Source organism: Haliotis asinina, chromosome 3 (genome assembly GCF_037392515.1).
Source record: "Haliotis asinina isolate JCU_RB_2024 chromosome 3, JCU_Hal_asi_v2, whole genome shotgun sequence".
In the NCBI taxonomy this organism is placed as follows: domain Eukaryota; kingdom Metazoa; phylum Mollusca; class Gastropoda; order Lepetellida; family Haliotidae; genus Haliotis; species Haliotis asinina.
The window spans coordinates 46,530,193-46,547,544 of NC_090282.1; the positions used below are offsets into that span (position 1 = coordinate 46,530,193).

At 42.1% G+C, this 17,352-nt stretch overlaps 1 protein-coding gene across 1 annotated transcript in view; it reads right to left on the reverse strand.

Annotated features, from left to right (window-relative positions):
* The window catches only part of LOC137278130 (ADP-dependent glucokinase-like), a 29,417-nt gene that overhangs the window by 10,659 nt on the left and 1,406 nt on the right, over window positions 1–17,352 (reverse strand). The window contains exons 2-3 of the mRNA XM_067810280.1: window positions 8,841–9,066; window positions 7,992–8,057 (exon numbers count right to left, since the gene is read on the reverse strand). Of these exons, the coding sequence (XP_067666381.1) occupies window positions 7,992–8,057; window positions 8,841–9,066 (292 nt within the window). The remainder of the gene's footprint in view (window positions 1–7,991; window positions 8,058–8,840; window positions 9,067–17,352) is intronic.

Below are 17,352 nucleotides of genomic sequence, written 5' to 3' on the forward strand. Positions count from 1 at the left end.
AGCGAGAAGTTTTTCAACCCCGAGATTGAAAAGGTGGAAGTGACCATCGAGGGCGTGCCCAACCAGCTGTTCAGTCATGGTATGAGACCACACCAGCAGTGGGATGAGATAAAAATGCTACCAGTGGGGGATTATATAACAAAGGACCTGGACCTAGGCTCCGTGCAGATCGGTGAATACCTGACCACCAAGTACGCCCTATGGTTGGACATGCGATCCACGGATGATGATAAACTGCACGGTAGCGGGCGCCGTATAGATAACGGCAGCGAAGGGATAACCATCCAGATTACTAAGAAGGCTCAACCCGCTGGTAAGTTGAAATTATATCTGTACGTTATTATGGACGCGCAACTTAATATAGACAATGGGAGATTCGTGCAAGCCATCTACTGATGGGGGGTGTCCCCCACTACCCACTGACCCACACTGCGCCATAGTGTGCGGGCAGACTGGCTGTGGGAAGACCGTTTTCGTGTTGGATATGTTGGAGGGTTACTACAAGGATGTGTTCGATAACATCGTTATCATGTGCCCTACTCTGAGCATGAATAAAACGTACGCGCGACCTTGGGTGATGACGGACCCGGACGTACACAAAATCGACCCTGGAACACGCCTGCAGGACTGGTTGAAAGCTCTTCACGAGAAATTTAAAGGGGAACCGACGCTGTTCATACTGGACGACTGCAGCGCTAATCGCGAGATAACAAAAAAGAGAGACATGCTATCGTACCTGGCCTTCTCCGGCCGGCATGCAAATCACAGCGTCTGGGTGCTAACGCAGAAGTTCAACTCGGTGTTGAAAGACCTCAAGGAGCAGACGCGATGGGTGGCCTTATTTCACTGCAAGGACAGGGATTCGTTCGAGGAGTGTTTGAGAGAGAACGATGTGATGAGTAAATTAGAATGGGAACGGGTGAAGAAACAGCTCGCTGAAACTAAACACGCTAAGCTCGTGCTCAAGACCGACCAGCCAGTAGCATATAGGGTGTGCTAAAGCTAAGCAAAGCTAAGCAAAGCTAAGCAAATGCTAAGCAAATACTATAGCTATGATATTTGAAGTGTTTGTCGTGTGCAACTTAACCTTCATTTCTCTGTGTTTTTTCTGCATCGGGTATTATATAGTTAAAACTAAATCTTACTTGTTATATTATAAGATGGAGTGTGAGGAATTGCTCGAACAATTGTTGGTGGAGGGTTCCCCCACTGATGATAAGCGAGAGAAACTGGTGGCGTTGGCTGTTGGTGGCAAAGCCAAACATTACTTTGGAGACTACACTCCGGATAAAATTCACAAAATGTCAGCCGAAGAAATCGATAAGCTGTATGCTAGATACGAGTCCCGGCTCGGAGCAGAAATGACAAAGACAATAGGATCGGCTATGACCCAGATATACACCGGTATTGTGTCATACTTCCTTCCCATTCCACCAGAGCGCCGACTTTACCTGTGGGAGGACCTCGAGAAAGACCCTTTTATCGAACACGCCGTGAGCTCTATCAGCTGCGGGCTGTACCACAGATATGGTATGTTGTTGGCTCCAGTGACGGCGGCGATTATCACGGCAAAGCATTGTCAATTTGAGAGAAAAAATGATAATAATAGTATAGATGGATGCCAGGGAGGAGGAGGAAACCCCAGTGGGGGTACCCCCCACAGTGAGGGAAGTGACCCCTTCACAGGAACCAGTGGGGGAAGTGACCAGGCAGAAGAATCCTAAGAGAGTAGCTGCCGGTAAAAAACGGTGGTGTAACCAACATAAAATTATTACAGTGACCAACCCCCGACTGTTGTTGGTTGTAGGCGTAACTGCTGCCTTGGCTATCTCGTGGTTATATACACGTGAGGGAAACCCTCACCATGAGGTGGTACCTGAGGTGGTAACCCCCACTGTCGACCCGCATATCATGTTATAATTTAAAATATTTTTATATATACATAATGTCTGAGGGGAAAACGTTCGTCAACGACGCATACCACGCCACAGTGGTCGCCAGTCTAGCAGTAGGGTACGCTAGGTTGACTAAAATGGTGCTTAAACAACCAACTATCAAGCTAGATTTCAACCTGCAGGATATGGGTATGCTCATAATGAACCTTGGTATGGCGATGGCCACAAAAGACATCCTAGTAAAACAAGGGATAATACCTGATAATATAATGAAATAAATATAGGATGGCCACGATAGCTATGATGGTCGGTGGGGCGTTAGTGAATGCCCTGGCATTTTCCGGGAGTAATTTCCTCTTCTCGAAACTACGAGATGATCACGCGGCTGAAATACAGGAAGAAAGGAAGCGGCACGATCTCGCTACTGAGCAATTACAAAAGGCACAGGCCGAGTACGCTAAAAAACGCCTCCAGAGGATCGATTTTATTAACGAACAACTCCAGCGTGAAAACCATGCCGTTCAAACATTCAACGATGTCGATGAAGCAATGAAAGAATACTACCTACTAACTGGTAAACGATTGGAACCGCTCAATAAACCCACACTCGCTCAGTACTACACACCATCCAAGGGACAAATGAATCGTGAACTGGGCTTCATAGTGTTGGGTATAACAGCTACTGCGTTGGTTGCGAAGCAATTAAATTAAAATACCCATATAAGTAAACATGAGACCCACTCCATACCGATGCGAATACATACTTATGGGGAAGACCGAGGCCTGTGGTAGGAAATGCAGGAATCAGGGGTTCTGTTGTTTCCATATGGGAAGTCCTAACTACACGTGTTCTGTGTGTGGTATCGGGGTTAAAGGACACTACTGTCTATGTAAAGCTCACGGAGCGAACGTAGTCAGACATCAACTCATCTACGAGAATAAAAAGGACTACATAAAAGAACGTAGGCGACTGCTCAAGATAGACTCCAAATAAATGTTCTCCCTTTACTGTGACCCAATTAGACATTGGTTATGTTAGGTGTAAACACTATGACTACTGTACGCGAGCTCAAGCGGGTCGCAAAACAGAGAGGTGTGATCGGGTATTCTAGAATGCGGAAGTCAGCATTGTTGAGATTACTAGGTTTAGAAGCCCCTCCTACGGTAAAACAATTAAAAGCTCAAGCAAAACAGCTTGAATACACGGGTTATTCAAACCTGGGGAGAGCCGGGTTAGTCGAATTGTTATCACATACCCCCGTAGCACGTCCCACTGTAAAACAACTGAAAGCCGAGGCACACGATTTGGGTTTAGGCGGGTATTCCCGTATGAGAAAACCACAGCTTGTAGAATTATTACGACAGAATAGAGCTATTGACCTACAGTTCATGCGCACTGAGCGCGCTGTAGGCAACTATTTGAGAGGTTGGCGCATGCATGTTGATAGAAACATAGACATTACAGATATCAAACCTCTGATAGCTGATAAGGTCAACCAGGAACTAAATAACCTAGGAAGTATCAAGTTTCAGATCACAGTGAAAATGTCGCTCGATAAGCAGGTTGGGGGCCCCACAGGGGCCACTGAATATGTTCAGCCTTACTTCCGAGGTAAACAAGAGGTCGTCACACATACAGAGACCATTGACGCATCAATCGATACCAGTTTTCAGCAGATACGAGAATACCTAGAACGCTACACACACTTGGGGTCCGGGTGGGCTGTAGATAAAATCGATAATGTCTATCTAGACATAGCTAACTACGTGCCATTCAGAGGCGGATCATACCTAGCCTTGCCCCCCTACTATAGGAACAAACATGCCATAGTAAACGTTAAGAATAGAGGAAACGATTGCCTGAGGTTAGCTATCAGGTCAGCCTTATTTCCAGCTGACACTAATCCGAACAGGCCCTCTAATTATCCTCAGGATGATGGGCTCAACTGGGATGGTATAGATGAACCCACCCCCATATCCCAGATCACTAAAGTAGAAAAACAGAATAATCTGGCTATAAATGTCTTTGGGCACGAAGGTAACACAACAATAGTACACAGGGTCAGCGAAGTGAAGGATCGCCAAGTTATCAATATATTCATGATCCAGCGAGGTGACAAGTATCACTACACATGGATAAAACACTTTAGCAGGCTGTTGTATGACCAATCGGCACACAGAGAAAAGACCCACTTCTGTGAACGATGCCTACATGGCTTCACACGAGCTGATTTATTAGAATCCCACCGGGAGGATTGCCAAGGTGTGGGGCAGACGGCCATACGAGTCGACATGCCTAAGGAAGGTGATAATATCCTAAAATTCGGTAACCACAAGAACCAAATGTCTGTGCCTTATATCATATACGCCGACTTCGAAGCCTTGGTGGTGGGGGATTCCCCCAGTGGTGCCGCCGGTAGCTTCACCCACAAAACACACAAGCATAAAGCCTGTGGGTTTGGATACATTGTCATCCGTTGTGACGGGGAAACGAAAGCTCCGGTAGTGTATAGGGGCCCTGACGCGGCTGAAAGGTTTCTAAAGTGTTTGCAGGAGGAAGAAAAAATTATTAGGAATGCATTGTATAGAATAGCTCCCATGCGTATGACCCGAGCCGACAGGCTAGCTCACGCTAGTAGCACTAACTGTCACGTGTGTGACTCACCACTTAACGGTGATTCGGTGAGAGATCACTGCCACATAACTGGTAAGTATAGAGGCGCCGCTCACAGCGCGTGCAACCTCAAGCTTAAAATCAACCCTAAGACAATAAACATCCCCGTTGTCTTTCACAACTTGAGAGGGTACGACTCACACTTGATCATGCAGGCCATCGCGAAAATCGATGGTAATATAACGTGCATCCCCAACAACATGGAGAGATACATCTCCTTCAGCTTAAACGGACTTAGGTTCATTGACTCGTTTCAGTTCCTCCTGTCGTCACTCGACAGTCTGGTCAAGGCCAACAATACCTTCCCTATCAGCGATCGATACACAGACGCCGAGACTAGACCCCTGCTTATGAGGAAGGGTGTGTACCCCTATGAGTACATGGATAGTTGGGTCAAGTTCACCGAGACCAGACTACCCCCTATTGACTGCTTTTATAGCAAGCTGATTGAGGCGTCCATCTCACGAGATGATTACTCGCACGCGACTAACATATGGAATAAACTGGGTTGTAAGAACCTGGGTGATTATCACGACCTGTACTTGAGGACAGATGTACTACTGTTAGCCGACGTGTTTGAGACGTTTAGGCGGACGTGTTTCAAGCAGTATAAACTCGACCCCGCATGGTATTACACCAGCCCAGGTCTGTCGTGGGACGCCTTGCTTAAAAAGCAATTTGGAGTTAATTTGGAATTGCTCACAGATTACGACATGCACCTATTCATTGAGAAAGGCTTGCGAGGTGGGATTTCCATGGCATCCAAACGATACGCGAAAGCAAATAATCAATACGTGAAAGGTTACGATCCTAACAAGCCAACCAATCACATTCTCTACCTCGACGCAAACAACCTGTACGGCTGGGCCATGAGTCAGTATCTACCTACAGGGGGATTCGAATGGGTACCCCACGTTGATGTTATGGGGGTTGCACCAGATTCGAACAAAGGGTATATCCTCGAGGTTGACTTAGAGTATACCAAGGAATTACACACATCACACAACAGCTACCCCCTGGCCCCCGAACGTATGAGGGTTAACCCAGACTGGATGTCTGAGTACCAACATAACTTGTTAGGTGGGCGTGTGACAGACGTTGAAAAACTCGTGCCTAACTTAATGAATAAGACCAAGTACATCGTTCACTATCGCAACCTACAGCTGTACCTGTCGTTGGGTATGAGGCTGACCAAAATACACAGGGTGCTCATGTTCGACCAGAGCCCATGGATGGAGCCCTACATCAGAATGAACACAGACCTACGAAAAAAAGCCACCAGTGATTTTGAGAAAAATCTCTACAAGCTCATGAACAACTCGGTGTTTGGTAAGACTATGGAGAACCTGAGGAAACGCGTGACCGTGAAGCTGGTTCGGTCGAGTGAGGAAGACAAGCTCAGGAGATTGATAGCCAGTCCGGCATTCAACCGTAGTAAGATATTCACAGACAACCTGGTTGCCCTACACATGAAGAAAAGCCACATAAAATTCAACCGGCCTGTTTACGTGGGGATGAGCATCCTCGATTTATCCAAACACCTGATGTACGACTTTTACTACAACGAGCTCAAGAAACAGTACGGTGACAGGTGTGAAGTGCTGTACACTGACACGGATTCCCTGCTGATGGAGATTCGAACCGAGGACGTGTACGAGGACATGAAAAAACACCTCGATTTATACGACACCAGCGACTACCCTAAGACCCATGCCATACACAGTACGGTAAATAAAAAGGTCCTAGGTAAGATGAAGGATGAGTGTGCTGGCACGCCCATAGCCGAGTACATAGGTTTGAGACCTAAGATGTACTCCATACTGAAAGCCGACAATAGTGAGATCCGGAAGGCTAAGGGGGTTAAGAAGTATGTGGTGAAACAACACATCAAACACGCCAGATTCAAGGAAGCCCTGTTCAAGACCCGTACCTTTAGGCATAAAATGAACACACTTAGAAGTGATGGACATAAGATATACGGACTGACTATAAACAAGACGTCCCTGTCGCCTATGGACACTAAACGTTGGATAGCTATTGATGGGATAAACACATACGCGTATGGACATGAAAAAATTTGAGGCTATTTACTACAGCCCGCGTGGGTACTGGAAAGGAGCTAGCGCAGTAGATAAGCTAGCTAAAATAGCGCGAGTACCCCCGGAGGAAGCCAAAGTGTGGCTTGAAAAACAAGCCCTGTGGCAGATCTATTTGCCGGCACCACGCTACGTGCCTAGAAGGAGGTTCGGTATTAACATACCTAATAGCGTTCACCAGGCAGACCTACTGTTCCTACCCCACGACAAGAGGTACAAGTATGCCTTAACCGTAGTGGACGTAGCCAGTCGTTACAAGGAAGCCGAACCCTTGACCACGAAAGATTCGGCCCAGGTAGCCAGAGGATTCGAACGCATATACAAACGCAGTCCGCTGACGTGGCCAACAGAGCTGCAAGTTGACCCCGGACGGAAGTTCATGGGTGCCGTGTCACAACTGCTAGCCAAACACGATACAAAGGTCAGGCATGGCACGGCCGGAGCCCATCGCAGCCAAGCCATAGTTGAGAGATTTAATAGGACTTTGGCTGAGCGCTTGTTCGGCCATCAGTATGCTAGGGAGATGGTCACCCCTGGAAAACGATCGACTGAATGGGTCACGAGGTTACCCAAGGTGGTGTCGGCAATCAACCATGAAGTCACCCGTCTCACCGGTAAGAAACCGGCAGACGCTATCAAACTAAAATCAATAGTTGCAGAGTCGGCCGCTCCATTGCGTGGGAAGGAGAAACAGATACCAGATAGGGCCCTAGTGAGGTATCTATACCAGCCGGGGGAACACGAGGGTGATAGCCGTAAGCGGGCCACCGATCCTATATGGTCAGTCAAAACTTACAACATAGATAAAGTGGATATGAAAGCCGACGATGGATGGGCCGGGTAGGGGGTTTGTAAGAGAAGAATTATTGATCGTACCGTACGGCACAGTGTTACCTCCAACACACATTAAGTAGTAGGGGTAATAGTAGCAAGAGCTAAGGCCCCAACCAAAGCCTTATTTACTAAATAAGGCTTTGTAGAGACTTTTCTTGAAAGTGTTTTAAAACCCCCATTGTATATACTACTTTAAGTCAATCTCAAAACACATTAGAAAGTATGAAATTATGTTACTTTAACTTTATGTCCTTTACTATTGACACAAAGGCAGTGGCCCATTGTAGATTCGGTAAATAGGTAATAATCATGAATATGGTCCATTGTTCTCTATCCCAATCCTTAAGTGTTCCTTTACTTTTTTCCAGGTTTCTTCACAAGCTTTGTATCACAAAGCTTGTGAAAACAACTGGAAAGAAAATAAGGGAACACTTGTAATTTCATGTGATCACTTATTTTTTCCCCTCAGTAAATAATGGTCATGAATCTCACCGCAACATCTGGGAACAGCATAGATGCCTTTGCAGCCATCAGTGCTCCATTGCCACCAATATACAGCTGAATCAACACAAACACATGTACATTACATAGAAATCATACAATATTGATTATCATCCACTACAGCTTCTCAACTTACATTGATTTGTACACTCATCATGATAGGCTCAACAAGTAGGAGAAACAACTCTCAGGCCCATGGAAATTTATCAGATAGGCATTTATTTACTTAGTTATTATTTTTTATTATTCAGCAACTGAGCTGTCTAAAATATATCATAATTTGGCAGTAAGATGATGTACCCATGTTCATTTGCAGTGTATGACACTTGTGGTAAGGTGGGGTGCATTGGGGGGGTTGGGGGTGTCAGTGAAAAGACTTTAGGCATGACAATACACATATGGCAGTTGTCCTCTGGTTAAGACTATTAATAGTGTATTGATTTTCATTTGCAAAAGTAACCTGGCATGGTCACATTTGCTTGTTTTGAGAGATATTCATTGGTAAATCTGCTCATGTTCCATTCCTTCCACTATCTAGCTAAGTACAGCAGAAAGAATCTTATTGCATGACAGCCGGTTAATAATCAAGTTTGAACCAGACAACACAGTGATTGAAAGCATTGTCATCAGACTATACTAGTGGAACATAGAGACACACTATCAGCTAAATTACCATGTCTGATCACCAAATACATTCCTGTTGACGTCATGGTATCTACTAATTACTAGGACACTAGGGATAACTCCCACTGCAGAATTTACCCGAGTTTACAAGACACACCATTCATTCTCTATAAGTGTAACATGCCCAACAAAGCATCTCTAACATGAATTTGATACCTCTTTCATCTGAAACCTCTCTGCCTCCTCAATAACCTTGAGGAACGGTTCTGGCACTGTAAATGTTCTCTCAGCTGCTGATCCCTTTCGGAAAAAGAAGGCAAACGTCTCCTGCAGGTCACTGATGCTGGTGAGGACCTGGTGATTGACAGCGTTGCCTGGGGCCACACCAAGGTTCCGCAGTAGCGGCACACCAGGAATGATGAGGTCTACATTTGAGTTGATCCTAAACATAGCAGATCATACTTTACTTCATGAAATTGTTGGGGTCATGGACTCACATAAATACAACTGCCCATCCCCATCTTAAAAGTATACATGATGAGGCAAATGACTAGAACATACTTTATAACCTGGTCTCATGGGGTCAGTGCTAGTGCTCACATGGTGGACATACATTTCTTCATTTTGTTGCAGCTTCCACTCACCAGATTTCTAATGTTACTTTAGATAAACATGTATGTACAAAGTACCCAGATTTTCAAAGTTCTCTTAGCACTAAGATAGTCATAAGTTAATGTTAATGTATGGCACTTACGACTATCCTAGCACTAGGAGAGCTCCGAAAATCTAGGCCCTGGTATCATCTGGAATACTATTCAATAGTAGGGCTGTGCAATATTACCGGTAAACCGGTATATACCGGTATAGAGTCCCACGATACGAATATCGCGATATTGGTTCGAATTCTGCAATATATTGGGTCATCCAGAGTTAGCTCCCCTTGAATTATCTGCCCTTGATTTCCCTAGCAACAAAATGGCGGATGCCCCTCGAGAATACGAGGTAATTCCTAACAAGCGTGGAAAAAGTGATGTTTGGAAATATTTCGGACTCAAAAAACGCATCTCTGATGGTAAGGTTGAAGAGAACATAGCTGTGTGCAATAGCTGTAACGTAAATGTCAAATACAGCGGGGGAACAAGCAATCTGAGCTCCCACATTCGTATTCACCACAAGAAACAGATTATGTCGTCTCAGACTGTCACTTTGGGGAAAGGGAAAGTGAAACTTGAGCCAGAAGTGCTTACCGAGTGTGCGCCACAGTGCTTACAACAGACTATCACCCACGTGTCCGAAAAAAGAGCGATGTCAATCACAAACAAGATAGCACGTTTCATCGTAAGAGGACTTCGGCCGTACTCGATTGTAGACGATCATGAATTTCGAGAACTCCTGTCTGAGTTAGATGTCAAATACCGCTGTCCCTCACGGTATACGTTTGCCAATAAAATCATTCCACAGATGTATGAAGAGACAAAGAGACAAATTCTGATACAACTGAAGGAAGCTGAACAGGTATGTGGTTTGTGTAGTAGAGTCATTCTTAACTGCTTCAACTTGCTTGAATGTTGTGTTGTTTCACTGACATAAAAAAAATCATAAATAATTAAAATATTACATTTGGGGAGAAGATTCATGTACATATGGAAGCCACATCACAGTATCTTTCAATGATCAATTAAAATTTTCGACTGAATCTTTCTTTTATTTATCATTGAATAAACGAATTATCAATCTTACTGCCTGTAACTCTGCACAGATTTTGTTCTTTGAAACCCACCATTCTGTATAATTACATAGGTTGCGTTAACAACCGATGGCTGGACGAGTTGTGCTACAGATAGCTACCTGACTATCACTTCATGCCATATCAACAAGGACTGGGAAATTGTCAACTTAGTTCTTCAGACACGTGTCCTCAATGAAAGCCACACAGGTAATTGAATGTGTAAATATTAAATAAGCATTTGTTCTTTTGATAAATCACTGAATGCCGTATCAATATGGTGGCACATTGGGATAGTGAATGTTACAAGCTGTCAAAAAAAAATCCAAACTATTTTACAAATTTGTATAAGGAATTATCTATGCAAATTTATTTATGAATCCATTCCATCCAAACGAATCCCTTAAAACATTGCTCAGAAACCCATTCAGTAATCAATATTAACTGAAAGTGGTTCAATATTGATTTTACTTTTTAAGATTCCAGTTTTAAATATACATTTGTTTGCATGAATGTTACTAAAAATTACTGAATTCGTCTAATTTGATCAAGGATTAAAATTAATATGATATTCTATATTTCATGTTGCAGCTCAGAACATTGCTGATGAATTACAAGGTGCTGTAGAGAATTGGCGGATCAACACTACTGGTGGTTTTCCCCCTGTCACTACAGACAATGCAGCAAACATAACTAAGGCTGTAAACCTGTGCAAGTCCAACCTCCATGTACCATGTCTAGCACATACACTCAACCTCGCTGTGCAAAAGTCCCTCAAGGTGAAAGAGGTGTCACATATCCTAGGAAAGATGAGAAAAATTGTTGGATTCCTTCATCGCAGTCCACCAGCAAATCAAGTCCTGCGAGATAGGGCTGTACTTCTCGCTCTCCCAAACCATGACCTTATCATTGATTTGACATGGTGGCAAGATTTTTGGAAATGCGGGAAGCTATCATTACTGCGCTTGTGGCAAAGGAAACTTCCAAGACAAAGGGAGATTTACCGTCACTAACTGATAATGAAATCAGTCTTGCAGAGGAGGTTGTCCATTTCTTAAAACCAATGAAAGATATGACAACACTTCTCGGCTCTGAAGGTACAGCAACTGCCTCTGTCATTATGCCTCTGAAACATCACCTTCTCACTGTTGCACTGAGACCTGACGATGCAGATAGTGCCACCATCAAGGAAATGAAAGAGATCATGACATCAGACCTTCAGCCAAGATATGTCAAACAGGCAGATTTGCTGTATTGTGCATCAGCAGTGGATCCAAGGTTTAAACATTTGCCTTTCCTCAGTGATGAAGAAAAGTATGATGTTTTTAAAAAGGTCACGACTGAGACTGCCAGACTGATTACAGAAAAGCGCAAGCTACTCACTGTAAAGACTGAACCCACAGAATCTATCCCTGCTCTCCCTAACCTCCCATACATTGAGGAAAATGTGCCTGTTGATGTGAAACCTGAATGTAAGGATTCCACAGACATCACTACTTCATCAAAACAAGCAGTAGACTCTGAAGGTAACAGTTTCACCAGTAAACCTAGTCTGTTGGAGGGAATCCTTGGTGACGTATTTATTGTTGATGATGAACCTGCCCAATCGCCTTTCGATTTGGCAAAACGTGATGTTGACAGGTACTTTAATGACGGCCCGATTCCCCTCAGCAGTGATAGTTTGGGGTGGTGGAAAGTAAATCAGTTGAGGTTTCCAATCCTAGCTGTGTTTGTGAAAATGATGCTCTGTGTCCCAGCCACAAGCGTACCCTCTGAACGCGCATTTTCCACAGCTGGAGACATTATTACACCCAACAGAGCTTCACTGAAGCCCGACAATCTGGACATGCTTCTGTTCCTGAAGAAGAACTTGAAGTGAACAGTTTGTGTGAGGAACGATTTCGCAAAGTGTGCAACTGAACTTTATTTTCGTTTGTGGTAATGGGTGCATTTCCACTAATGTGGACAACTTTGACAGATTACTGGTGGCAGACTTGCCTTTGATTCAACTAGTTTTATGTTTCCATAGTGTTATCATTTGTTACAAAATGTTATACTTTTCTAAATTTAGGTCAGTCTGGAGACTATTAAACAACCAAAGTGCCCAAACATATTTATTTTATTTCTGTTACCTTTATTATTGTGTTCTCAAAACTGCAATACTTCAATTAAACATTCCATGTTGTCTCCATATCTTGTTATTTATCTGTAAACCACTGGCTTACAGCGATACACACTGGGAACAGGGCGCCTGAATGAATGGTGTAACAGTAACTTAGACCTTGATGCCACACACAGAGAGCTATAATGAATTTATGATGTATGTATATGGGCAGAAACCTCCTAGTCAATATATCGCAATATATTGCAATATCTCTAAAATTATTGCAATATATCGCAATATGAAAATCAGGGCAATATCCAGCCCTATTCAATCAATAGTAATCACAAATTTAATTACATAACACCATGATCCAAAATATAAAAGAGAGGTATATTCTTTACAGAGGTAATCTATACTTTGGAATAAGCTATGGTTCCATGGGCTGTGAGCTCTATACGGTATTATAGTATTGGAAACTGATCATACCCAGAAAAACTAAAGTGTGGAACACAGCGATAAGTATACTTCCAACACAGACAATCTGTACACAGACAATCTGTAATCATGTTTACAAGTTTATCATAAAAAGCAAAAGATTTCACAGATCATACTTAAGCATTTTCTAAATTGCTAGGCATAAAAGTAAAATGAGTAAGTGAGTTTAGTTATGCACCGCACTCAGCAATATTCCAGGTACATGGCAGCAGTCTGTAAATAATCAAATCTGGCCCATATAATCCAGTGATTATCAACATGAGCATCAATCTGCACAACTGGGAACCAATGACATGTGTCAGTCAGTCAGCGTGTCTGTCCACCCAATCCTGTTAAGTCACCTCTTACGACAAGCATGGGTTACTAGCGGCCAATATTCCAAACCGTACTTTCATGGGTAGAAAGTTAAAAAAAAAGTTCAGGACCATGATCACATCACAGTTAATGAGTGCTCATTTAATGCCATCATGTTGGGCACTGGTGCGCAGTAGAGTTGAAAAAGTTATGTGTTGTAGTGTACTATTTGGTAAACAAAGTGTGATTCTCTTGGCTACAAATGGATGAAATAATCTAACCAACAAACATGGGGAACTAAATATGAATATCTTAAAAAAACTTAATATGAAACTTTAAATTCTATTATATATAGTATCTATTACTATTCCAAGATTGCTGCTCTGTTATAGCTGTTAATTTGATGAATTATCTCTTCAAATTCTATTTAACTATATAGCTGCATCCTATCTGGACAAGCTAATACAATCTTGACAAACAGTCACCTTACTCGAACAATCCTGTACACAATACTGGTCGATTCGTCAGTGTCCCAAGTGGTCAAGAACACATGGTCTGCCTGCACGTGAAAAAGCATGGTTCTCGGTGACCTGCGAAACATGGTGCGTCTGTGCAATCTGTCCATATGTTTGGTCTCCAGACCAGGCCCACTTACTCACTCGTTTTACTGTGTTGGCTTTTGGTATCATAGTATTTGAGTCTTGTTACATGTTCAAATCTGTCTCTAACATTCACTGCTACTGGGTTGGTACTGATATAAGCATTGAACTTGTTTACCAATCTGTGTTTCTATTGGAAAGGAAATAAAAATGTTAAAACAACAGTGTGATCCAGACACGTAATATCATACATATAGTGAACAATTTGAAGGACATAGTTATACTAAACTACTCTCAAATCCATTGAAAGGATTGCTCCCTATGAGATGTGTAAGAATCATGTTTTCATGTGACTGAATCACAAAGCATGCTCAACAATATTTTCCATGCTTTTTAAGTGAACAATTGCATTAATATCTGCATGAAATGAATGATTATTCAGATTGCTTGCTGGGCATCACAACCTGGGAGGTGGTGCAGGTGAGAGCCATGCAAGATGATACTTCAACAGTCATGACACGTTGAGAACATGAAATCATCACAATTTATCATGGCCATGTATTCAGAGTTGTGCACTTTACCTGGAGCACTTTTTAAAAAAAATTTGCACTGCTGGGGCTTGAATGGGCTTCAGTGAGTTACTGACACTGTTAATTAGTAACATAATTACCAGTAGCTCTACCACAGAACCATGAGCTCCATCACAGTTAATGAGTGTTTATTTAACGGGTCATTGGTACCTGCAGCAGAAGCACGAGAAATGAAAGTGTGACGTACATTGATTTGTTTTTTTCTTGTGTTTCTGCCTCATGATGACATATCCTTCCCATTAATTTTTTTTTTGCACAATTGGTTCTGGGACTGTACTGATGAATCACAGATGCAACGGAGTGTGTTTCAATTGGATTAAATCAGTCAAACCCTAAACCTAGGATTAGTTTGCCTCAGAAGATCACAAATGATCAGAAAAGGTACCAGACCCTCACACAAAGTCTAACCCAAAGGATCAAAAAGGGTGCCGAACCCTAAGCCCAAAACTCATGGTTGTAGTGGGTGCAACTTTAAGGACTGAAAAGAGTGCCAAACATTAACCCAAACACTAACCCCAAGGATTTCAACGGGTGTCAGATGATGCAGATATTGTAAAGGGTGTAAAGGGTGCCAAAACCAAAACCTTAACCCCCTGGATGCCACAGGGACATATATGTCCTTCCTCTACATCCCTCACTTTGAAGTCCAATAAAATTCTAAATAAACCACGCATATATAAATACTTCACAGTTTTGAACTCTTTTCTTTTCGTTTCTTGATACCATCCACTATTATCTCAGACCAAGATAAAGTGCATAAACTGCCTTTCAAAATAGGTTTCATCGTAAATGTTGTCATTTTTCAAACTGTACAAAATCGAGATTCATAGCGTTACTTGCAGTATGTTTTCAAATGTGAAAATTGGATAATTACTGGGAGTAATGAATTTCAAAAATAGCATATTAATGATCACTGATATCAAGTTTTCATGTAACAAGTAATGATAATTCTGAAACGATTCTGGGTTCATCGGTTGGGATGTTTTCGAAAATACACTTACACGAACACCAAATTGCACATTCCGACATATTGGTTAGTGTTTACCAAATCACGTTTCAAGAAGGTCGGTATTGAGACGCCTATAACATTACGTATATTTCATAGTCAGCTGCGACAAATGCATCATTGAATTCCCCACACATCTTAGAATCAAATTACATATGGTCTTTGTCACCAATACCAACTGTCTAGGTAAAACGAAATGAAAGATAATTGGTATTAAACCTTGTGCTCTAAAGACAGCACTTGTTTGAAATGAAAACTAAGAAAACATTCCAATTTTACACTGCGTAGCATTTACGGAAATTTTCCAACATCCAGCCGTCGACTCATTGCTTACAATGGCTCAATACGTTTAGTACATTCAGGGGAAGAGTATCGTAGCAAGAAATAGCAAATTAAAAATAGATACAATGAAATAATGTGATAATTCATAAGAAACTGTCAAACTTTTAGTGCAGTGTGACACCATGACTGACGTAAAATCATGCAGAACAACAACGGTACTTGTCGGCATTTCTGGCTTCTTCCATCATTTACAATGTAAACGATAAAAACATATAACAATACACAGATAGTCAGAATAATTCTGATTACTTACATTCCATTTTGAAAGAAATCAGTCATCGGTTGTGATGTCACTAGTCAACTTTGTTGCACATATTAGGCAATTTCTTTGAGGTGAAGGTCAGATGAACAAGAGTAAACACAATGCCCACACTATTCCGATTGCACTTTTAGTATTGTGATGTATATTTTGCGCATCGTTCAGATATGTTTTCATGAAACTGATATCAGCATCTACATATATCCATGTTCAACACCATATCATATGTGGATTTCTAAGATGCTTCGGTGAAAGATCAAAGGCGCCGACAATACATTATCAAACGATAATGTGCACTTTTTGCATTACGTCACAATGTGTTGACATCGCTGCGCCATTCCAGCCTGCCCCCCTTGTAATCGAACTTTTTTGCATTACGTCACAATGTAACCAACGTCACGATGGATGTCAGTTGCCATCGCCTCGTACAGTCTCCCACAGTAAACTGCTTCGTCGCATCCCGTTTCTTGGTTTGCAGTTGCATCACACAGCTAACATCACTGGTGGAAACATTACGCTTATGTTTTCCGAAGGATAAAATGTCTCATAGTTCAACACAAAATTTTACGGAGACACGGTAATGTTTGAAATGTTTACATTCCCACAATGCAATCGTGGAATGTCACATGACTAGTCAGCTTCAGCTGAATGTACTGATCTAAACTTAGTTGGTAGTAGAAATGAGACTGTCATATTGCCTTGCAACATGTAAGAGAATCACAGATTTAATAAATATGATCTAGTGAAGATATTTACCCCGAACATAAACCGTCACCAAACTGTTCATCCTTTGTTTTTCTAGTAACGTTTGTCTTAATGTAGGGGGTTGACACGTCAAAAGAACAGCCCTGTGTGAGGATTCTTAATTTAGGTCACAGACACCATCATTTGTTTTCTGCCATAGCTTAATCGAAATTAGGCTTAGAAATTAGAAATAATTTCATAATTATAAGAAGGAAAGTCTATTTCCTAAATGAATATTCAATGAATATTCAGGTGTTGTGAAATTTTCATTTACGCTAAACTGATGCTCGACAGGTGCACATGTTGCTCACAATAAGATATGTAGTAAAACCGTGTAATTGTTGGTATATTCAGGACACTATTTCAGTGGTAAAACCATTCATTTTATATTTTGGCTAGAAAGTGTTGAATTCTGACACAGAAGCCGTGATCTTTTACACATTGAGTGGAAATTAGGTTAGATATATACTACTCAGCAACCAGAGTCGTCTTTTTCCGACATCACAAAATGCACAAAACATGCTGTGACGTCAACTCAAATATCGCATTATTTTCAGTTATTTCATTAC